Consider the following 22,705-nt stretch of genomic DNA (forward strand, 5'->3'; position numbering starts at 1 on the left):
GCTGGTTGTAGTTTGCTCCCTCCCATAGGCAGGGTTTGAATAACCCAGAGGCCTTTGCCCCAGTTGGTGATGTGACCATGACTCTTCTTGGCCAGGAAACAAAGGCCTTGGGGGCCAGAGCTGACCTAACGCCCCTTTCCTGTTGCAACCTTCCCGCAGGCCACCAGAAGAAGATCATGTTGGCCGTCAAGAAGCTCAGAGACCTCCGCAAAAGCCTCAACCAAGCAGAAGCAACTCTGGCAAGACGCAAAGTCCCCGGTGCCCTGGACATTGTCACAATCGAGTCACTGGAGAATGGGGAGTGCCAGTCCCCACACACCCCCAAAATGATGACCTTCCAGGACAGCGAGCTCAGCTACGAGCTCCAGACAGCCATGTCCAACAGCTGCCACGAGACACTCGGCATCAAGAGCAGCCAAGGGATATCACGGAGCCAGGAGAGCATCGGGGTGCGGTCCCGGGGCTCGGGGCACTCGCAGGACAATGTGCTGTCCCGGCACCTCTCCAGCCCCTCGCAGGAGAGCCTGGGCAGTGGGGAGAGCAGCAGCAGCAGTGGGCAGTCCTGCGCGCCGCCCCGCAGCAAGGAGAGCCCGGCCAGCCTGCCGGGACAGCCCAGTCCCGAGCCCTACGGGAAGCTCGTCTCCCCCGAGGGGCTGAACGGCTATGCCAATGGCGGCGGGGGCAGCCCTCTCAAGGAGAGGAACCTGCCCGAAGGCATGGATCAGTATGCCCGGCCGGTGGCTCAGAAAGGTGCCGGGACACCAGCGGTCACCCCCTGTACTCCTCCCCAGACCCCCAGCAAGGCAACGGCCCCATACGTCTTCATGTACCCACATGTCTCCTTGAAATCCCCGACGGTCCCTTCCCTCCTGGGAGCAGAGCAGCCCAAGACCCTGGCACACCCGTACCCCTCCATCTCCTCCGGACAGAAGAGCAGTCTGCAGACATCAGCCCAAAAAGCCTTCTCCTACCTGCACAGCCAATGTGGCCCCACAGAGCCGCCCCCCATGTCGCCCACGGCTGGGGCGGCCCCGGGCGCCTGGCAGGCTGGGGAGCAGCACAACGGGGGCGAAGGCTTCAAGTACAAGAAGCGTTCACACAGCCTGAACCGCTACGCACTGTCGGACGGGGAGCATGAGGAGGAGGAGGGGGTGCCCACCAGCACCCTGGGCTCCTACGCCACCCTGACGCGGCGGCCGGGCCGCAGCCAGATGCCGCGGGCCTGCGTGCAGGCGGATGCCAAGGTGACCCGCAGCCAGTCCTTCGCCATCCGGGCCAAGCGCAAGGGCCCTCCACCGCCACCTCCCAAGCGCCTCAGCTCTGTCTCCAGCGCTCTCGCTGCTGAGGCAGACGGCGAGCAGCCCCCTGACCCCGAGCGGCAGCCCGCAGCCCCCCAGGACATGGCCGACGTGGGTGCCAGCCCTGGTGACACCGGCCGTGGCAGGACAGTGAAGAGCCTGGCAGCTGCGCTGGAGGGGACACCGGGGGCGAGTCCACCCAAGCCCCTCCTGGCCCCAAAACCGCTGCATGTGGCTCAGGACTGTCTCCCCAGGGCAGATGTGGATGATGAGTCCTACGATGGCAGCGACACCAGCAGCACCACACTTTCTGATGCCAGCAGGGACCCCTTCGAGAGCAGCAAGCCACGGAGACGGACATTCAGTGAGCCCAGCGCTCCCATGACAGAGGTGGCTGCGCAGGGCGGGCGGGAGGACGCCTGCTCGGACACGGAGGAAGAGGCCAAGCCGGGGGTCTCCTCCTCATCCTCCCAGAACAGCTCCAGTGAGTGCATCCCCTTTGCAGAAGAAGGCAACTTAACCATCAAACAGCGGCCAAAGCCCACGGGGCACCCCAAGGCCGACACAGCCGTGCCGGACACAGAGCCCAGTTCCCAGCCGGTGGAGCCCCCCTGCTCCGCTGGGAAGGAGCCGGCGGTGCCCACTGCTGCCAAGGAGCCGCCCGTGCTGGAGTTCAACCTCACCGAGTCAGACACGGTGAAGCGCCGGCCCCGCTTCAGGGAGCGGGAGCCGCTGCAGGCGGTGCTGAAGGCGTTCAGCATGGCGGGGCAGGATGAAGCAGGGGCCAGCCCAGCACCCCAGTATGCCCAGGCCCAAGCAGTGAGCATCGCGGGCCCCGCCGTGCCGGCACCGGCACCACGAGCCGGGATGGCCGGGGATGCCTTTGACGACGACAGCGTGGAGTTCAGGATTGCTGAGATAGAGAAAAGTATCTTGTCACTGGAGAAAGGGATCAAGAAGGCACCGAGTCCCACCAAAGCCCCCAGCCCCACGGAGCTGCTCGGCACTGCTGTGGTGAGGACGCCTGCTCCAGGTACGTGGGCTTGTGGGGGTGTCTCTGAGGCGGTGGTGGGGCCAGAGGCTCCCTCCTGGTTGGTACAGGAGGCAAGGAGGACGTGGGCCACCACGTGCCACGAGTGCCTTTCCTTTGCAGATGTCCCTGCCAAGCACACCTCCGTGGCATCCACCAAGCTAGTCTTCTCCGGGCCCAAAACCATCTACCAGCAGGTCCTGCAGCCCTCCCGCCACACCGTTGCTCCCTGGGCGGCCACCGAGGCAGTGCCAGATGTGATCGGGTCCCTGGCTGGTCCCGGCTCGCTGACGCTGGAGGCGGGCAAGGTCTTGGCCAAGCCTTTGGCAACTGCCCCGGGGGCTGCCCTGGTCCAGCAGCGGCTGGAGCAGACCAACTCCACCCTGGCCGCCACACTGCAGGAGGCCGAGAAGAAGATCACGGTGGAGGAGGCGGAGAGGTGAGGCAGCATGGGGGGTGAGGGAGATGCCAGGAATTGGGAAACCCCCAGCGAGGGCAGGTGAAGGGCTGTGCACGGGCACCTGCCTGCACCACAGCAGCTCACACGTGCTCGAGTCCGGCTGCGTGCTGACCTCTGGGAGGGTTAGGTCCAGCCTGGCCAACCCTACCCCATCAGCACATGAAGCCGTGGGGCAGTGCATTGACCGGCTCTCCCTTTCCTCCCCAGCCACCCCGGGGCCGTGCACTCAGCCAAGAACATCCTGGAAGACATCAGCAACATGTTCGATGACCTGGCTGACCAGCTGGATGCGATGCTGGACTGAGACTTGCTCCCTCCTTCCCCTCCCTGCCTCCGGCTGCTCCGCCAGTGCCCGTCGTGGCCGGGGGAGAGCGGATCCAGCACCGAGCGGTACCTCCAGGTCTCTCCAGCTGCCTCCCTCCCTGCACTTTGCACTGCGGCTGGGAACGCAGCTGCCCCTCCTTGCTCACCCCTGGCTCCGTACCACACGTGCCAGCGCGGCCACGGGCTGGTTTCTGAGGGGGTCAGGCATTTCCCACCAGACTGGCAGCAGGAGGAGAGCCCAGAGGGGCTGCACATGCAGTCCTGGTGGCCACGGAGAAGCCCTCACTCCCTTGCACAGAGCTGAGGAGCCTCCACAAGGGACCTTTCTCTTTCCCTGCTGCATTGCTGAGTCCTGCCTCTTATTATTTATCCCCTGCCAACAATGTGTCAAAGGAGAGACCTCCCCGGGCAGCCGCCACCGAGCTGGCTATTTACTGAGCAGATCCCAGCCCCGGCAAGGCCTGACAGCAGCTAAAAGAAGACAGGGCTTGTCGCAATTTGGCAGCTTGCGGAGCGAGAAGGAACCTTTCTGCTTTATTTGTTGCTTTTCCAAACGCATCAGCGTCAGGCAGCGTGTAATCCAAGTGGATCGAAATCCCTCCGGTGGGACCCACAAACCCGAGACGGGGCTGGCACAGCCTGCGAAGCAGCGGATGCTCCGCCACGGCCCTGCCGGACATGGAGCTCTACCTGCCCCTTCCCCAGCGATGAGGATGGTGATGGCAGCACCGAAGGCCTGGGCATTTGTGCCAGTCCGGCTGGATCGTGCTGCTAAATGCAGGCTGCCCTCTGCCGACACCGTGCCTACGCAAACCACCACCCCGATGCTTCCAGGGTGAAGTAGTAGCGTGGTTAGTGCTTTTTTCCCTTTTTTTTTTTTTTTACCTCCCCTATCCCTTTTTTTGGGAGAAAATGGCCCCTTTTCCCACTCCCCCTCCCTGCTGGCACAAACTCCGCTGCGAGCGTTGTTAAACAGTAGCAGCGTTTGGGACTCTGCGAGATGCTTCCTTGCAGCCCTCAAAGCCGGCGGGAGTGTGACCCCGCGTGCACTGGGTGAATTCAGCTCGGCAGCAGCTACTGTGCACCCGGCTGGATGCGGTCACAGCCCCGTGGCTGCAGCGGGGGAGCAGCGGCGATAGCTCCTTGCATCCAAGCGGTAGGAGCGGCTGCATAGCTTGAAGACAGATTTCTCTCGCAGGATCTGTTTAGTAGCACATGTCTAAATATGTCCAAGAGCCCCGAACTTGGCTTGCGCTCGGCATGCCAAGCAAATGAAAGCATCGGAGCACCAGAAGGGAACCTAACATTTTACTAAAGTGTCATTTGCTACAAAAATTCCAAACAAAGGGAAAAAAAAATTCCACGTATCCCCCCTTTTTAAAAAAAATCACCAACACAAAACCAAACTGGAAAGGGAGAAGGTGGCTGAAGAGGCAGGTGCTTCCCAATCCTTTTGGGAGTTTGTGAGTGAATTGGTCCGTTCGCAGCCCCTCGCCCCCTTGCAGGGTCGGGGGAGCAGCCCCTGTGAGCAGAGCCCGCCCGGACCTTCGCGAGGGTCTCGCTCACCGGTTGTGCCACGGGCCGGGCAGGCGGGAGGTGCCAGCCTGGCTTCTAGGCTGAAAAGCAAGATGAAAAAGCCCTGGAAAGAAAAAAAAATCATGTCGTTGGCTGGGACTTGAGGTCAGTTTGAGGCGGTTAAGATGCTTCTCTCCTGGCTAGTTGGTTGCTCTGATTTATATATCACATTGAGTGTATTTAAATGACCGTGTCTGACAGGCAAGTGCTACGTCGTGGACCCGATTGTTTTTAAATAGCTACAACCAGTGGCACTTTATCAAAAGGTTTGCAGAAACCTTTTAAAACTGATTTTTACTCTGAGTCAACCTGGGACAAGCCCAGTTATTTTTTTCCAATGTTGATAAACTGTAAATGTTTTTTTTAAAGGCCAATGTATATATTTTAAATGTGATTTATTATATATATTTACTAACCAGAATTGCAAGTCTTGTACTCTAGGGTCAGGGATAAGAGGACACTGGGGTGGAGCTGTCGCTGTCTGAGCCACCTGAGGGCAGCACCACGCTGCTCTCATTGTCAATAAGGGAATTAAACATTTGATTTTGCAGAAGAATGCCTATTTTTTAAGCTCTAGATCTCTATTTTGAAGCTACTGTATGGTGTGTAAGTTATGTACACTGCAACTGGGACTAACTGATCCCAGCTGCACCTGCTCTGTGCAGCAAGACAGTGAGGGGAAAAAAATAGCCCATGTAATCACCAGACTGACAACAGATTTTAAACCATCTGCTCTGTTTGTGTTAATCATGTGTTTTGTTTTTCCACTAACATCCATTAAGACTAAAATCTATTAAACAGCGGGGCATATTTTACCCTTTTGATAGTTTTGCCTAGTTGTGTCCTTCGTGTCAAATCGCACAAGCTTGTCTCCTACTCTGTCTGACGTTCACTGAGGATCAGCTTTATCCTGCCCCTCAAGTGCTTAAGACCTGGGTTTCCTCAGATAATCTCTCCTGGCAAGAGTCCTGCTGTCGCCTCCAGCGAGGTTAATGTTCAGTTTGAGTCTTACCACCACGGCAGGAAGGTGGTGGGAGCGCTGGGGACCAACACTACCTTCCAGTGCCCAGCTTTGGGCACGTCTGAAGCCTCAGCTACCCCTGCCTGCCAGGCAAAGCGTTCCTCCATCCTCCCTGCTGACACCAGGTCCTGCTTTGCTCGGAACAAGAAGCCCAGGCCTCCTCATCTCGCCACACTGCTTTTCTCCAGTGCACACAGCGCCTGTTCCACCTCACCCCGGCCTTTCATCCAGAGGCTTCAAACCGTGCCGCCAGCCACGATCGAAGCAGTGCCTGGGAACAACCACGGGTGCTGTGCCTGGGGCCCAGGAGACCACCAGGTAAGCACACTGTTCTTCTGAGGGAACAGGCATTCAGAGCTGGACAATTTGCCCAAAGCTGAGCAGAAATTGGGGAAAAAAGTGCCAGGATCGGGTCCCAGAGGAGCATCAAGCTCTTGGGCTGTGTCCCTACAACAGGTGAACTGGGTAACTCGGGTCCTATGACACAAGCAGCCACACACATTTCTGCCTCCTCGCTTTGCTGAGTGCAAACTCCCTCCCACTCTCACTGTGTGTGTTATCCAAGACAATCATTTATTGCCGTTCATACACTGGATGCGTGTGGGTCTGGGTTTGGTTGGGTTTTTTTATACAATTTACAGTTTTAATACAAATCAAGTATTTTTACATACATCCCAAAAATTTAATATAAAATATACACCATTTAAAAACATCTTGATGTAGGAAATTTCTTTCTGAAGCCGTGTACCCTGACCCTCGGATACCTCAAAGGCCGAGGGAAGGGTGGCATTGGCGAGACCATCCAAAAGGCTCCATCATACGCCTCGGCTCCCTCCAAGTCTAGCAGGGGAAGGAGGGTGCAGGAAAATAAACATTAGTGGTCACCCAGAGAAGGAAACCGTGGAGGTGCCTCCTCTAAAGGAAGGTGTGGCCAGCAGGAAGCCCCGGTATCTGCTGCCTTTTATCACCTACACCAGTTAGTGGCACAGGGCAAGAGCTAAGGTCTGGGGGGAGAAAGTTGCTCTGCAGGAATAGCAGTGAGCAGCTCGGTGCTGCCTCTGACTCCAGCTCAGAGAAGACCATACCCCACCTTCAGAGAGAAAAGCTGATTTTGCAGGTGCCAGGGTAATAGGTCTGGAGCTGGCATATAGTGAATTAAGTGAGACTGAGGAAGATGCAGCTTGTTCTCCCTGAGCCAGGCAGCTCTGCAGGCCCGAGAGGAGTGAAGGCAGAGCTTCACTCGCTGGCAGAGGTGAGCAGACCCGCTCTGCAAGCAGGAGGGGCCTGGTACCGCTGCTTTGCAGGAGAGCAGCCCTGCGTTTCCCCAGTGAGCTGCTGGCTCACTGTCCCATGCAACCCTGCCAGCAGCAGGGAATCTAAACATCCACTCTCCAGCTGTAGGATCAGGGTCCAGGCCTCTGAACACCCCCAGCTGCCCCCTGTCCCCAGAGCTCAGAGGCTGGCTGTACCCCTGCTTTGCTCTCTACCAGACCCACTGCAGGGAGAAGGGTATTGCTTAGAGACACGCAGTGCGTGTTCTCTGGTTATGCTGCAATCTAAGGAAGACAAGGTGGAGCAGCAGGGCAGAGCTTGGGGGTTCCCAGCCAGCTCCCTGTCAGCCAGGGAAGGACCAGCAGCCATTTGTTAATCTCAGGTATCAAAGGGGAAGTAACAGCTTAGTGTTAATATTGGGAGAAAACCAGTGCCAGGCTTTACCAGCTTTTTAGCCAGTTTTTAGAACTAGGAAGGTAGTCAACATCTCCATGAGCTGCAAATACTCTGGTAGCCAAGCCTGTGTGCTTCTGTGTGGCCCTCAACTGCCAGCCCACAACAGCACCAGTCTTCCCAGTACAGCTGGGGTTTGTTCAGAGCTCAAGAGCATTTGTGCTGTACTGGGGCAAATCATGGTTTGCAGCAGCCCTCAGGGGAAGGTTTCCCCCAGTCAAATGAAGACGGGACCTCCAGAAAAACAGAGAACACGTGTGAGGGCAGCAGCATGGAGGGGAGAGACTTCCAAACATTATCACAGAAAGATGTGATGAGGGGTTTTCCTGTGCCTTGGAGAGCAAGCACCGGCTGCAGCACAATCTAGGACTGGGAAAGGAGCTGTCCACCAGCTCTGTGTTAGTCACAACTGCAAGATGTTGATAATTCTGCTCAGAAAGACATCCCCTTCCCTCCATGGCAGGATAGGCAGGTCTCAGGTTTAGCTATGGCCCTCTCCAGCAGGCATTTTACTGAAGCAGAATGGCAATTCAAATCACAAAAATGAGGACAGTTATAAACCTCTCAGGGGGTTGTTAAGGCAGGTAAGAGCTGGCTCAGCAGGGCTGGAGGAAGCTGAGCCATGCTGACTCCCTGCAGGCAGACAGAGCTGCCCTCCTGACTCCCTCTGCACCAGATCACTAGGGTCGAATGCGGGCAGCTTTTCTTAAAGCCCTACCCCATCCCTCTCCTCTCGAAGAACTCACCAGCCGGCATATGGCTACAGCAATAACGCTAGAGGGCAGGCCTGGCCCAGCCTGGCCATCGCAGGGGCCTTCCCAGCACCCTGCCAGAGACCTTTCCTACTGGCCCCTCGGGAAAGTGAGCTCCAGTCCTCACCTGGCACCCAGCACTCCTGCAGCTGCAAGAGAGCTGGCTCCTTTGCCCCAGGACACAGGGACGGGGAGGTGGGTGAGAGCACGCACAGGCATGCACACACACATCATCCAGGAGATCACACAGAGATGGAAAAACAAAATGGGTTTCGATAGAAATCTCTTGCTTCAGCAGCCCTATGTCTCCCATGCTGGCCCCAGATTCTCCTGCCAGGTCCAGGAAACCCATCTGTTCACACAGAGGGAAGGATTCGCTTCATTTCAGCTTCACCATGACACTAACAAAAACCTCTAGTAATAAATAAATAAAGGAAAAGCAGTCTGAACTGCCACCCGAGCTTGCAGGCTCCCTGGAGAGTACCCTAGCAGGCTGGGTGGGGGCTGCATACCTGCTGGGGGATCCTGATAGCAGTGCCCTGCCTGAGGCCCCTGGAAGGTGCTGATGTAGTTTTGCAAGGAGGCTGTCTGGTTTGCATGTGTGAGGGAAAACTCCCCGAGCCTTTGGTGCAGCCACTCTCCCAGTGCAGGATGTGGCTGTGTGGCCCTGGCTCCAGGGAACTCGAGCTGGGAGTGTTTAAAATGGTGAATTCATCCCCAGCTTTGTTTCAAACTGCAACTTCTGCCTCTTTTGGTAACGGACCCGGACCCTGGAGAAGGCAGAAGAAAGAAAAGAGTCAGCATGTGGAGGGGTGAAAGGCAAGCAAGGCTGTCTCACTGCGATTCCTGAGCTGCACAGCCCCAAGAAGCAGGGAAGCCCCTGGCCTGGGCCCTGTGATACCCTGGGAGATCCAGAGAGCAACCCATGATCTCAGTCCTACCCCATCCAGCCAAGTCCCATCTCCAGGGCCACCAGACGCAGCAGAGAGAGGTCCAGAAATCTTTCCCAGGAACAGAGACAGTGGTTCTGTCCCCATCAAGTTCCCTCTATTCCCCGCTGCTTTTCCTCACCAACCCATTTCCTGAATCAGTGCTCATTAGCGTTAACTCCCAGCTCTGGCTGCTCCCTGTGCTAGTAAGGACAGCCAGTCACTTTGCCTGCTACTAATTCTTGGCTTCAGCCACTTCCCGTGAAAATGAGTCCCACAGCGCCGGCACTGTGTGGACGTATTTCCTCTGCTGTGATTCAATGCCTCTCTGTCCTCATGGGATGAGATGGACAGAACAGCCCTCTCCAATTCCACACTGGTATTTCAGAGACCTTGGCTGTCTCCCTCCCATTGGTTTGAGATAAGGAAATTTTGGTCTCCCTTCCTGCTCCCAATCACTGCCACTGCCCTTCCCTGACCCTCCTTCCTCCCCTGCGCTTCCTCCCTGAGAGGTGGAGCATGAGCTTGCATACAATAGCCAGGTGACTTACACAATGCAATCATCTTTTCCTTTTTATTCCCCACCCTGTTCCCCACGGATCATTTTTCTGCAGCTCAAGGCCAGGCTGGAGGCTCCAGCCCTTTCTCCCCATCTTCCCAACTACCCCCATACCTGATTTCATGCAGCTTGACAATCTCATTGATGATAACCACAAGGACCAAGGAAAGAAAACCCAGGAGCCATGAGACCGGGGAGATGGAAACGTGGTTAAAGGTCAATGAAGAATTGAGGTTTTCCCAGAGTTTCAGGTCCAGCACAGTCTGAGCCACTTGCCCCAGCAATCTAAGACCATAAACAGATACAGCAAATCTCAGCAGAGCTCACAAGCTTCCCAGGATCTGCAGATCAGGGTTCAGGCCCAGATGTTAACACTCCTGAGTTCACAACAGAGACCCCTCACCAACTGAGCAGTGGAAAACAATTGCCAGGTACTATAATTTTCTCAGCACCAGCTTGCTGGTGCTGAAGCAGGTCTAGAGCCCTCCTTCCTCCAGCATTCTGGAGTGCCTCATCGGAGCCTGGGGATACTCACACAACAGCCACAGTGAGTGTCCACCACCGGTTGGAAAGGGGGCTCTTCTTCCACAGCGGCTTGGTGCGATGGACGTGGGTGATGGATATGAACACTATGGGGACAGATGGAAGAGGGGGTTATTTAGCATCACACAGAAATACAACACTTTACACCAACAACTACTGCTCTAAGGGATATGGGGTTTATGTCCCTGAAACCAACCTTTCAGACCAGACCCCACAGCAATTCCAAGTCCCCAGGTACAGAGGGTAGCGGGGAATGCAGCAGTAGTACTGCACGGGATTACTCACTCTGGGGATGCCAAGGCTGGTTTGCAGCCTGGCATGCTAAAACAGATCAGGCAAAGGACCAGAACTAGGGAGTTGGGGGGTGGGATGGGGGTACTCTTGTCTCTGGGTCACTGCAGGCCTGCACCAGTGGAAAGCTCCAGCCTAGAGAAAGATATTTAGCCAAAGACCCAGAGCCGTCTGCACAGGACAGAGCATTTACTCAGCTTTTGTCTGGGCTCTTCAAAACAGCATTTCCCACCTGTCAGGCAGAGCACCCATGCCTAGCCTCAGTGGTCTGAAGGACACAAAACAGTAATGCAAGCTACCTCTCTCCAAAGTAGGGCTGCCCCTCAAATCAGGAAGAGTTTCTGTTGGCCTGGACACCCTGCACATCTCAACATGCAATGCTCTGCCCGGCACCAAGGCACAGCCCACATGACATGGTGGAAAGGGAGCAGAGACCCTTTAAGGTTGTCAGAGAGCAGCTGGACCTACTCTACCAGGCAATCATGTGCAGGTGATGAGGGTCAGCCAGGAGCTGGCTCCCTGCCCCTCCAGAGGGTTTAAAAAGGCTTCCAGCTCACACCTGCACTAGTGCTCTTTGGGGAAAGGAAATGGGGTGCTTCCCAAAATGGCAGCAAGCACATAAGGACTTCTGAGGCAGGGAATATTTTTGGAGACCTGCAGGATGCTGCTCACTGATTTGCAAGAAGGCAAAGAGGGATGCTGCTCTTCTGGTGAGACTGGAATGGAACTGATGCTTCAGCAGGCTGGCAGGAAGCAGAATCAGCTCTGAAGGTGAGGTCTTTATTCTGTTATGGCAATGTTTAGTAAGAAAAGGGGCTTTATGCCTGTGCTGAGAGACCACTGCAGTGTCTGCTTCTACCAGGAAGTTTGTGCTCTGGCATAGGGGGTAAAGAAAGAGGCAAAGGATGCAAGTTTTCCCCCAGAGTGTGGAATGGAGGTCTGGAAACAAGGACTTACCTGTGTGTAAAACAATCAGGCCAGCTGTGAGCTTCTGGGCTACGAGAAGAGCATTGGAAAATGTTCCAAACCAGTCAGGAGCACCATCAGTATTGCTAGTAAATGAGATGACACGGGAAAATGTCAACAGTGGGGACTTACTGCCTGACCTGTCCCATCAGGGCCGTGTCCTTCTCTGAGAGAACTAAGTGTGAACTTGGAGCCAGGCTGTCCTAGTACCAGGAGGCAACAGTGAGCAAAGATGCAATTGTCAAGGCTGTAGAGAGACCACCCAGCCCTCTGTGGAGCCATTAGAGCTGATCATGCAAGAGTCTGAAGCTTGTTAGAGGGGAATCAGTTCCACCTGGGAAGGGCAAAAGCAACAGGCCCTGCAGGGTGAGGGGGTGTGTGCCAGGCTCAGTTCCTCACCTGTGCAGCATGATGGAGGAGCAGGCTGTGAGATTGAGGCTGGTAGCGTTCACCTCTTTGCAGGACTCATGCAGTGTGAACCCGAAGCAGATGAGGCAGGAGCAGATGGTCAGGCTGAATTTCAGCAGGAAGCAGAACAGGAAGTAGTGCTGAGTCTGTGAATAAGGGAGAGGCAGGAGGATGACATGGGCATGTCACTGGCCTGGCTTCCCCTGCATGAACCATCAGGGAATCAGTGGCTGCAAAAGACAAGCTGTAGTACAGATGAGATGCTGCACTGTGGATCTGCCCTGTGGGCATGCTGGCACTAAAGGGTTCCCTTCCTGTCCATGCCAGGCTTTTGGAGAGCATGGCTCATGCCATGGGCCAATTTACAAAGCAAGCTGGGAAGGCACAGGGCCTCAGATATGCATCAACACTGGGATAAAGTAGAAGAGAAAAATGTGTGAACGATTTTAATCTGATCAGCCACCTACCTTCTTAGGAATGGAAGTCAAGTTTTTTCCTGTTGCCATGGTCATGATGGAGCTGTGAGGAGGCTTTCCCAGGAGCGAGATGCTGGAGAAAGGTAAGATAGCCTCTCAGTAACAAGATCAGGCACCAGAACTATTGCTTTTTCATCTGTGTCTAACATTTGAACTGCAATAACCTCCTCAGACTGCTTGGAATATTGGCATTTACCTGGTCACTGTCTTAAGCATATGCTGTACAAGGTGTCATTCATGGCAGGTGCCGACAGGGAGAGAGGTGACCTCCAAATACGTGATGGGGAAGTGTACCCACCCATGGTGCCTTGGCCTGACACCCTAAGGCTCTCCATCACACTCCACCCAGTGCAACAGTATCAGGCTTAGAAGATGATTTTCAGCTGGAGGTTCATGCTACAAGATAATAGCAGCTCTGACAGTAGGCAGGGCTAACACAGCAGTACACAAATGCTCCTATCTGTGTTTCTAAGCAGCCTGTCAAAGCAGGTGCTTGGAATAATCCTTGCTGCTGCCTCAGCATGCTGTGGGTGATGTCAGCTTTCTTTTAACATGGACACCAGAGGCTGAGGGACTGGTCTGCGGGTGGGATGAAGGAGATTCCACCCTGATAGACTCACCTGAGCAGTGGGTAGCAGAAACAGGAGAGCCACACGATGTCCGTGGTACTGAGGATGGGGGGCAGCTGCACCAGGCAGGAGAGGAACTGGACAGGAACAATCCAGAGTGAAGAGCATGAGCAGTGCTAGGACAGTCTTGTTACCCAAAATGCCAATGTCCTACCCCAAAACCCTGGCATGAGCAGGTAACTAGGTGCCACTGCACAGTCCCTCCACATGTTCCAGGCTGCTGGCGCAGGTGCTGCAGGGGATGCCTTTCTCCAGGGGAAAAAGGGTTTGAAGAGAAACCCCTGTAGGAGGGTCAGGGAGAAGGGGCAATGCAGGCTGAAATCACATAGTCTCTAACTTTCACAAACATGCTGAATAAACCTGACTGAAAGCCACCTTCCTCTCTCGCAAGGCTGCCCCACTGCAGCCACCCATATCCATGCGAGCGCTCCTGTCCTCTGAGCTAAATGCTGTCCCCAGCCAGGCCAGGACTCACCTGAATGACAACCAAGGTCAGCTGGCACTGTAGCAGGAAGAGGAAACACTTGCGGATCCCATACGTTGCATGCCTGGCCTGGAAGGAAGCACAAGCCCTCAGAGCCCTTGCTGTGATGGGAGCAGTTATCAGCCAAGAGTAATCATTGGCAGGCAGGGGCAAAACATGTGGCCTGCTGGGGAAGTGGGAGGGGAGAGGATCTGGACACATTGTCAGCAAAAGGGTAAGGTCTCTGGCCTAAATGTGGAAGTTGTGAAGGAAAGGCAGAATTTAGCCAAGGGGTAAGTTTGTTTAAACCTCCTGGCTTTTCTGGGGTAACACTTCTCCCTAGCACTGCACTGTTCTCTGGCTAGGGATCCCTGCAAGTTTATACTTTATCTGGCTGAACAATATCTGTGTTCTGTTGCCACAAGGCACCGTTCCCAAACCATCCCCTACACCTCAGACCTGGCCAGGCAGGAAGAGTATCTCTGTTGTGCTGCCTGAACAAAGGACAGGAGACACAAGCAAAGCTAATGCTGGCAGCTTACTGTGGACAACTCAACAAGAATGCTCACATGTGCTCCTGGCTTTGTTCTTTGTGAGCTGTAGGCAGAGGGGCGAGTACTTGAGAGGGGATATGCCTGGCTTACCTGCTCTATGAGCCTGATGATGCTGGTACTCTCTTCTTGGCGGAAGGACATGGAGCAAGGCAGGCTGTTGAGCTGCCCTGAGAGCTGCAGTGGCGTGAGCTCATCGGAGATGTGAGTCATGGTGGTGCTGGTAGCATAACCAAAAGTCTCCCAGGAGCAGCGAGATGGGTAGAGGGGGTCCAGTGCTATACTGCAAGGACAACAAAGGAACATCAGCGGAAGTCCTCATCCCAGAGGAGAAATGGTTTCACTGCAGTCCAGCTTGTAAAGTCATGCTGTGCTGTGCCATGCTACCTCTATCTACCTCACTGGTAGAGAAGCCCTGAGCTGTGACATGAATTTAGAATCAATCTCCCTAGACTTTCAGTTAATCCCAGAGAAACAATGAACATATTTGGGTTTGTGGCTCAAGGTCGAGTTGGCTGATCCAGAGGGGCATTTTCACTCTTTTCACCCAGTGAGAAGCATTTGTAATGCCAGTTGGTGCACAGTAGTTCAACATGCAAGAGAGAAATATCTCTGTGTCAAGGGATGTAGGTAAGTCATCCCATCCAATACCACTCAAATCTCCCTTAGGGAGACAAATACAGCTAATAACAGACAGAGCAATTGTGAGCACAATCCATGGGTCTGGTGTGACCCGTGGCTAGGCACTTGCTGTGCTCAAGGCAAAGGCAGCTGGAGGAGTCTGGATCCTGCCCCACCTGATATCACTTTGCAGGAAGAGGCAGCTGTTCCGCAGGTTGGCAGAGCTTCCCAGACAGCAAGTCACCTCCCCGTACTCCTGCATGATTTTGATCATCTCACACATGGCTGCAGAGGGACAGAAGGAGAAACACAGTGCGTTATCTCATTATGCACACAAAGATGCAGTGCTTCACTCACCCTTTCCAGTCTGGATAACAAGCTGTTGGATCTTTGAAAATTATCCCAGCTGATATCAGTCATGTATAGTGAGTCCAAAGTCAAAGTACACAATTAGGTAGCTAATTAATTGCAGTCTAAGTGCCCTGTATACCTGCCTCCCGCAGGAAATGAGCTGTGATTCACAGAACTGTGACCCAGAGATTTGCATCTCTAGCATATCTCTTTCAGACCAGGGTTGTAGGTATAGCCTAGGTATATAATATAGATGGCTTCAGCATCAAATGGTCTTGCTAGAAAACAGCAGAAATTAAGTAAACCTAAATACAAACCTAAAATAAATACACAATTTTAAATTCTGCTCAGCAGCACATCACTACTGTTCCAAGTCTAAAGGAACAGAGGGAATCTAACAAAGCACTCTGAAAGCAGTGCCACACTTAGCTGTACTCAGAGGCAGCCCCTGTTCCTGCACTCCCACCACTATGCCTAGCCCTCATCAGGTTTTTTATCAACACCCTCCTGGGGCCTCTAAATCAAAGCTGCTGTTTGATCCGATTTTTCTTCTGTAGCTCTGTGCACAGTGTGCTGTGTATATATGATTTTTCTAGAATGCTCCAGGCAAAAAAATAAAAAACCCAAACCCACCCTCTGCAGATTCCTGTGTAAACAACTTATCTGGTGCACCCAGATCTGCAGCACAGCGAGGGGTTAGATGAAGAGGGGAACTGCCACTTCTGTCAGAAAGAGAGAGGAAATCTACTGGGCACTGACTGCTTAGGCCAACCAGGCTGTAACTGGTTCTCACTGGCACCCTCTAAACTGTGCCCAGAGGCACCTAAAATGCCAAATCCTAATGATGCTTAGCACTTTCACTGTAGACTGGACAGGTATCAGCCAGCTAAGCACTCCGGCCCTTTCTTAACTAAAATAGTATATCTTGAAAGATAAAGAAATTTTGTCCTTTCTGGTCTCTGCAATCAAAAACTCTGCAAAGCAGCAGAAGATGTTAACAGCAACTGCTAAAGGAAAATTCTTCTGGGAAGTGATTTCCAAGTTATATAAGGCAGAGAGGGTTGTGAGCAGAGATCAAAGTCTCCCAGCACACTGATAATGCTTATTTAATGAAAGGCAGTAGCATTTTGGATGTTTGCTCTTGTGTCTCTGAATGCAAATTGAAAGGAGTGGTTCTTAGCCCAATTCTGTAGCTAGGGAACAGCTGCATTAAAATGAATTTAACACCTGGCTTTCCACAGGTAGCAATTGAGGGTCATTAATATCAAAATGCCCTTCTAGATTTCTGGACTGTATCCCCTTCCCTTCACTCATGTCCACACCCAGATAAGCCAGAGCAAATGGATGGGGAAGGTATTGATGGGGCGGGACAACCCAGGTTCTGTGCCACTTACTCTCCGGGGTGCAGTCTGTGAAGAGGGGCACCAGCAAAGGCACGTTGTCTATGTTCTGCAGGTGAGGTCTCACCTGATGGATCCCCCGTGGGAGTTTGGCCTGAAAAAGAGAAAAACACTAAGCAGGGGAGCATGTGTGTGGGAGAGGCATTTCAGAGGGAACTGCTGAAGTGAGAATTATGATTCCCAGAATTATGCAACTTCAAGATCAGACACAAGCTGATGTCCCTGAAAACAGAATCTGGCTTACCCAAGCCACTGTAAAAAGTCTCCTGCTGAAGTTCTACACTGACAGGCCAAGCTGTCTGTGCTAGCCCTCAGGGTTTGTAAGATCAGCATGATAAACCTGTGCTCAAGGATTTCTAAGGACTTTTTACCTGTGTGGAGAATCTAGTCAGAGACTATGTGCTGTCTCTCAGCAACTAAATCTATTTCAATTGTAGCCACATCAACACACAGCAAGCCAAGGGTTCTTGCTTTCTAAAACCAGGCCTAATAGATTTTCTCAATTTTTTTTTTTTTAAATCTGCATCTCTCTCTGATATGACTCTAACCTCTGCTGAGCATGTCTGAGTTCTTTATGAGGCAGGAAGAGCTTGTCCTGCACTCTGACTACTGGGCAGCACCAGCCATAGCTCACAGCTGGAGGACAGACAAAAGTTTCTTCTGTCTGCACGGAATGTGGGGATGTTCCCACTCCCTGCCCAGCACGTGGGAACGGGACCCAGATGGACGGAGGTGTGGCTCTCAAGGCTACCCCATGTGTGGTCATCTTCATTCCGAAACTCCAAAGAAAAGGCCTGTTCACCAAAAGTGATTAACTGAGAGAATCCCAAACTTCCCAGGCTCTCGATACCAAGCTGGAAGAGGGTGGGGGAAATCAGGAGTCCCAGTGCAAACCAGTCAATCTTGCTTGGAGGAGGAATTCCCTCTGGGACTAACAAGGTGATACCGCTGACCATGACAACAGCACAAGGTGTGTAGGAAAAGGGGGCCTCACCCTGTTACAGTCCTCCAGGAAGCTGGGGATATCGCTGTCTGTTGGCTGAAAGCTGATGAGATCCGAGTGCCCTTCCTCTTCCATCAGCAGAAGCCCCTCCACATCATCTCGAGAAACTGGAGCAGAGAAGCAACATAAACAATAAGCACAAACCTTCCTCTGCCACCCCTGTGCCACCCACATGATATATTCACGTGGTGCTGCAGAAGCCAGGAAATGTGAGGCCTGATTTTCTAGGTTAGCAACACTTAGATCCCACTCAGTCATCTAAAATGCAGTATTTTCAGATGACTAATCTGCTCAGAGGTAGATACGTGAGCCTAGTCTCTGCTCTTTTGAGGCATGATAGTTTTATCTGTTCTGCTCTCTTTCTTCTTTTAGGGGAAGAAGAGAGTAAAGAAATCCCACCTGAAGTAAGAAAAAGAGAGTAATACACAGGCAAGAGACCCTCAGTGGCTTGACCAGGGCCCCAGCAAGAACCAAAAGCACTGATAAGCAGTTGTAAAATCATGGCAGCTGGTGCACAGAAGGATGTTTGTTTCCAACAACTGTGGTACTGACTGGGTAGAAAGGCTGTAAATGTAAGGCTCTCTCGCTCACATGCACACACACACACCTCAGGCCCATCCAGTTTTGTGCTCAAAGCTCTGAAGGATCAGGTATCTGGTGAGGACACAGGAACCTATGAATGGGTTTAAAAGAACCATCCAGGAAACACGTGGCATTCAAAGTGGCTTAGGTGCAGTTCTCTCACCCTGATGGAGGTCATCATGCAGAGAGCCAGCATGGCTGGGGCTAGAGGGAGGGATCTCTGAGCCAGGCACATCACCATTAGGCGTTAAAGATATGTGGCAATTCCAGCCAGTCTCAAGACCCATCTTCTCAGCAAACACCTGTAGGTGAGCAGATGAAAGATTTTAGTGTAGCTGTCCAGACCAGAGCATTATAGATTAATGCCATATTGGACCATAGGTACCTTCTGGCCCCATTAGCTAGCAGAATCAGATTAACCTTAGATTGCATTGGAGCTAAACTCTCCAGTCAGACAACCAGGGGACATGCAAGTTCAGGGGGTTCATCAAAGACAGCTTACCTTGCTTTTGAGCTCATCTTCCAGGGAGAAGTAGACAAAACGAATGCAGGCATTGACCAATCCATCAATGAGGCGGACAATGTCAAGACGGGCCTGATACTGAGATGAGACCATTCCCATGAAGATCTGTCCACTCAGAGCCTGGATACAGTCTTCCTTCTCCATCACTTCCCCAATCCCTTCTTCAGGCATGCAAACAACACGCAATTGCATTGAGACACAAAGGGCCACATGTGCATCAGACAAAATACACATGGTGGGAGAGGCCACCATGATAACACCCAAGGACACAGCACCCAGATACACAGAAACATGCAGATACACACACACACATATATAGGAGGAAAGATGAAGAGACATCCATTTGTCCCAGCATACCCAATCACAGAAGCGGTTTCAGGACATCCCCACATATGCGACCAAGAATACAAGCGTGAAACAGTGAGCATGGAAAGGAAAAAGATAAAATGGAAAACAGGGATCAGTCGCAAAGAACTGGGGCAGAAAGGTACAGGATGTATGCTGCATAATGTTCACATGTGCATTTTAAACACATCATACTGCGCTTAAACAACATGGTGAGTCTAGCTGAGGCAGAGTGGCATCAGAGTACGAGGGGCTGATGCAAAGGAACTGGGTCACGTTCCCTCCAGTGACATTGCAGACACTCCCAAAGACCCTGCAAAGGTTCTCTGACAGCGCTCCTTCACCATCACCAATCAGCCTGTGGTGAATGGGAGCTGGATGCAGCATGAGGAACAAAATAATAAAATACTTCACGCAGTTGCAAAGCTTGCCATAGGTGGGACTGAAAAGTGTTTTGAAAACTCAGTCACAACTGCTTACCAGCTGTTGGAAACCCCATTATTCACATTTTACAGAATGGGAGACCAAGGCAGAAAGATTAAGACTGCTTTTCCAAAACAGCCTACTGGAGTTATGTGCTTATTAATGGTATGTGCTTATTTCTCAGTTTCCATTGCTGTTCTGGAGATGATGTACAATTTATCTAGTGGGAATCAGTTCCTCCAGCACAGCAACGAATTTCATCAAGGGAGAATAGTCACATATCACCATACATTTAATTCCTTTGAAAAACCCAACATATGTGATTTCCATAAAGTTAAAAAAATAGCAAACCAAGTATCAAAATACCCAGAAGTCTTGACTCTCAGTTCCCTGCTTCAAGAAACAGACTTCCCACTAGTAGAAGAATTTCTCTGTAAGCTTCAATAACTTAACTAGAAACATACCTACCAGCTGCTACATCACTACTTCCTCTGGAAATGCATCTACTTCAGAAACCCTTAGTTCTCAATTTCCATCTGCTACTCTGAATAACAATGTTCTTACAGCTCTAGGCTGATCAGAAAGCAAGCACCTGGCCCAGCAGCAGACCTTGTTATAGACAGCACGGAAGACACATACCATCTGAGCTCCAGCTATTCCTCCGACTGCTCTGTTTGATGGGCGTTGTCCCAGGGAGATCACAGCATGTGAAGATCGCACTCTGCCCGGGGACCTGCACCAGTTCTATGCACTTGCCATTGAGCTGGGAGGACAAGGCACAATGCATTGGCTTGTATGCAAAGGCAGAACAGTATCCTGAGAGACAGGCTCGCTGGTAGAAATCTAAGACCTTCTTCCTATGTAGAAGAGACAAAAAAAAGACAAAGTTAGCAGAAATGTGCTGCATTTCTGACAACGTACGCTGTAGTTCAATGCAGAAATCACCAGTTGGGTATCTGGAAAAATGTATTCCATAAGGAGTGGTCAGAGACGCTGAAAAAGCCCTTCCTTACTGTTTCTGCATTGTCTAAGCTGCAGGCACTACAGGGCAACAAAACCACATATTCCAACAGGCACAGTGGTGAACATTTCTTTTTGTTCATCAGTTAGATTGATGAGTATGAACACAGTACTCTTTGAATACACTTATTAACATAATATGCTCTATATGGCTGCCAGATGACTCCAAGGAAGTTCACTGCATGACAGCAGAAGCTTAATTCATCAGAGAGAATTTATCTGTAGGGAGATAAACACCAAGGAAGGAACTGACAGCTCTGACAATAGTATCTATGGCAGAGATAGTTAGAATAACAGACTTTTCTCCTATCCCCTTTCAGAGTTTGGGTCCCAGGAGCTGTATGTGAAGTCTCCATCTAGTCAATATTCAGTCACTGGAATAGTGTAAAGTTCCTTGTCTATGTTGAGCTCATAAACATAACAAATTATAGACTATACATGGAATTTTTCAATAGCTTCTAAGATGATAAATATTCCAAAAAGGACCAGTGGGAGTTTTCTTACATCTGATGATAAGCAGACCTAGAAGAATGATGTGCTGCCAATCAATGAAACTAAACATTACTGGTCTGCTCTGCTAGCAGGAACAGAAATTTTGCCTACAGATGAAAATGCAAGACACTGTCAGATATTGCAGTAGGATTAAAAGGATGTGATGGATTGTGGTGGACTGGTTTGAAGCTGTCAACAGTCTCTGCCACCAGCATATGACCTGATTATAATTCCCGGTCCTACTACATAGTACAATCAGAGTCCACTTATAAGGGTTCACAGATACAGGAAGAGGTGGCTTAGTCTTACAGTCCACATTGCTATAATTATAACAATTAATTGTAAGCAGAGACAGCTCATGTTCATAACCTACTTGAAGCTTCTATTAAATAGCTTAACAAGCATCAGTAAAGGGAATTTTAACAAAATGACCAGGTTCCCTCTGCAATTTATCTGAAGCCCCTGAATGCACCAAATGACAAAGCTGCCCACCTGTCAGAGCCAGAGAGGGGGTAGATATCGGTACCATCCCAAAAGTCTGTGCAGGCCTCAAGGATGATGTCAGCTGTCCCATGAGAAAACATCTGCTCAGTGCCTGAAGTGTAGGAGAAAAGTTAGTCAGCATCATACAGGCTCCCAGGAAAGCGATAACGTATCAACTGCTCCCTTATTTGTTAAAAGCGAGTGTTCCCTCAAACTGCCTTGATGCACTCTGGATATTCCCTTTCCTCTGTTGAAAGTCTTCAGTCTCCACTGAGAAATTATTAAAGACTGCATGATATGTATTCAGCTGCTATTTGTCTGTGAGTACAAACAAAGCTGTGATAAAATGTGAGCCACGTAGTCAGTTCCTGTTCTCCCCTTACACTGTCTTAACAATCCTGCTTCTACAGAAGGTGGGATAATACCTTGCTCCTGTATCCAACAGAGCAGAAGGAAAGATATTCCTGTGTGCCTCCTCATGAGAGTACAAGCACCAGTGATAAGCCTATGGGGATCAAAGTGCATGCAATTTTAGGCCAGGCGTGGATCTAAAGGGTAAGAGCTATTCTTGAATACCTTCCATTCAAGTAGCAGAAGACAATTTAACAGTGCGACCCATGAGATAGCAGCCTGTTTCACAAAGGGTCCTGAAAACGTGTTAACTCAGGATGGGTCAAAAGTTCAACATAACAGACTAAAAAAGTAACTCATGTTGTGATCAGGGAAGAACTGAAAATCAATGGATATCACAGCTTGTCCTGTTTTTTTCTTCCACTACTTTACTCTTTAATACAGACTTAAAATCTTTTATTCCCTTTTGTAGAGAGGTGTTATAAAGCATTTCTCAAAGGTGTGTGATATCACTTGTCTGATGCAGGACCCAGGCACAGGACACAAGTTAAAGGACGCAGGGCTGCCTCCCCCTCCACACTTCCTGCTCCCTTTCGTTTGCACTGATAGATTAACATTGCACACACGTAGACTTCTCTGTCTAGGTTCCCTCCTCCAGCTGCTCTGTGACTTTGCCCCCAACAGCTTCAAAGCTGATCTAATGAAAAAAACATCACTGCCAAGAAAAATGAGCCCAAAGGCTTCTTGCAGGCATTGTTGCTGACTGCAAATGCTCACACTAGTTGGTGAAATCAAGAGCCAAGAATATCCATTCGCACAAACCAGGCAGGGACCTTCAGGAACACCGGAGGATTTTCCAAAACATAGCAGCTCCCTGCTTTCTGCTATAAATAGTCATCACACGCCAAGTTTATCAGCATAACAAACCTCCGAGACGAACAGAAGCTGTGTGTGAAAGGAGCCTGTCTCATGGACACAAAGGAGTACTTGTGCAGAGCTCTGGTTAATTTTATTGTATAAACACCTAATCCTTCCCACCTTGCTCCTATGGTCAGATAGTCCTGGCTAGGAAACAGGAGATGTTTATTGATTCATGCAAAACCTATGGCCT

The 22,705-nt window shown here is 51.4% G+C and overlaps 2 protein-coding genes across 10 annotated transcripts in view; one reads left to right on the forward strand and one right to left on the reverse strand.

Annotated features, from left to right (window-relative positions):
• The window catches only part of CASKIN2 (CASK interacting protein 2), a 34,675-nt gene extending 29,162 nt beyond the window's left edge, over positions 1-5,513 (forward strand). For 4 of the 5 annotated variants that reach the window (XM_074889271.1, XM_074889276.1, XM_074889273.1 and 1 more), the window contains 2 exons: positions 160-2,767; positions 2,996-5,513. In XM_074889271.1, the coding sequence (XP_074745372.1) occupies positions 160-2,767; positions 2,996-3,092 (2,705 nt within the window). In that variant the 3' untranslated portion in view covers positions 3,093-5,513. The remainder of the gene's footprint in view (positions 1-159; positions 2,768-2,995) is intronic. The other variant, XM_074889275.1, reaches the window with a different exon arrangement.
• The window catches only part of TMEM94 (transmembrane protein 94), a 54,455-nt gene continuing 36,156 nt past the window's right edge, over positions 4,407-22,705 (reverse strand). For 3 of the 5 annotated variants that reach the window (XR_012631559.1, XR_012631561.1, XR_012631562.1), the window contains 17 exons: positions 21,253-21,355; positions 19,888-20,105; positions 18,460-18,641; positions 18,121-18,259; positions 17,367-17,482; positions 16,367-16,466; positions 14,798-14,906; positions 14,094-14,283; positions 13,462-13,539; positions 12,978-13,063; positions 12,349-12,430; positions 11,873-12,027; positions 11,465-11,559; positions 10,209-10,302; positions 9,788-9,958; positions 8,698-8,955; positions 4,407-4,751 (listed from right to left, as the gene is read on the reverse strand). Coding sequence is in view for 1 of the 5 variants with exons in the window: in XM_074889277.1 (XP_074745378.1) it covers positions 8,883-8,955; positions 9,788-9,958; positions 10,209-10,302; positions 11,465-11,559; positions 11,873-12,027; positions 12,349-12,430; positions 12,978-13,063; positions 13,462-13,539; positions 14,094-14,283; positions 14,798-14,906; positions 16,367-16,466; positions 17,367-17,482; positions 18,121-18,259; positions 18,460-18,641; positions 19,888-20,105; positions 21,253-21,355 (1,991 nt within the window). In the remaining 4 variants the exon portion in view is untranslated. Of the gene's footprint in view, positions 4,752-6,258; positions 8,956-9,787; positions 9,959-10,208; positions 10,303-11,464; positions 11,560-11,872; positions 12,028-12,348; positions 12,431-12,977; positions 13,064-13,461; positions 13,540-14,093; positions 14,284-14,797; positions 14,907-16,366; positions 16,467-17,366; positions 17,483-18,120; positions 18,260-18,459; positions 18,642-19,887; positions 20,106-21,252; positions 21,356-22,705 lie in introns of those variants that run through there. The other 2 variants (XR_012631560.1, XM_074889277.1) reach the window with 2 other exon arrangements.

This window comes from Strix uralensis, chromosome 19 (genome assembly GCF_047716275.1).
Source record: "Strix uralensis isolate ZFMK-TIS-50842 chromosome 19, bStrUra1, whole genome shotgun sequence".
Taxonomy (NCBI): domain Eukaryota; kingdom Metazoa; phylum Chordata; class Aves; order Strigiformes; family Strigidae; genus Strix; species Strix uralensis.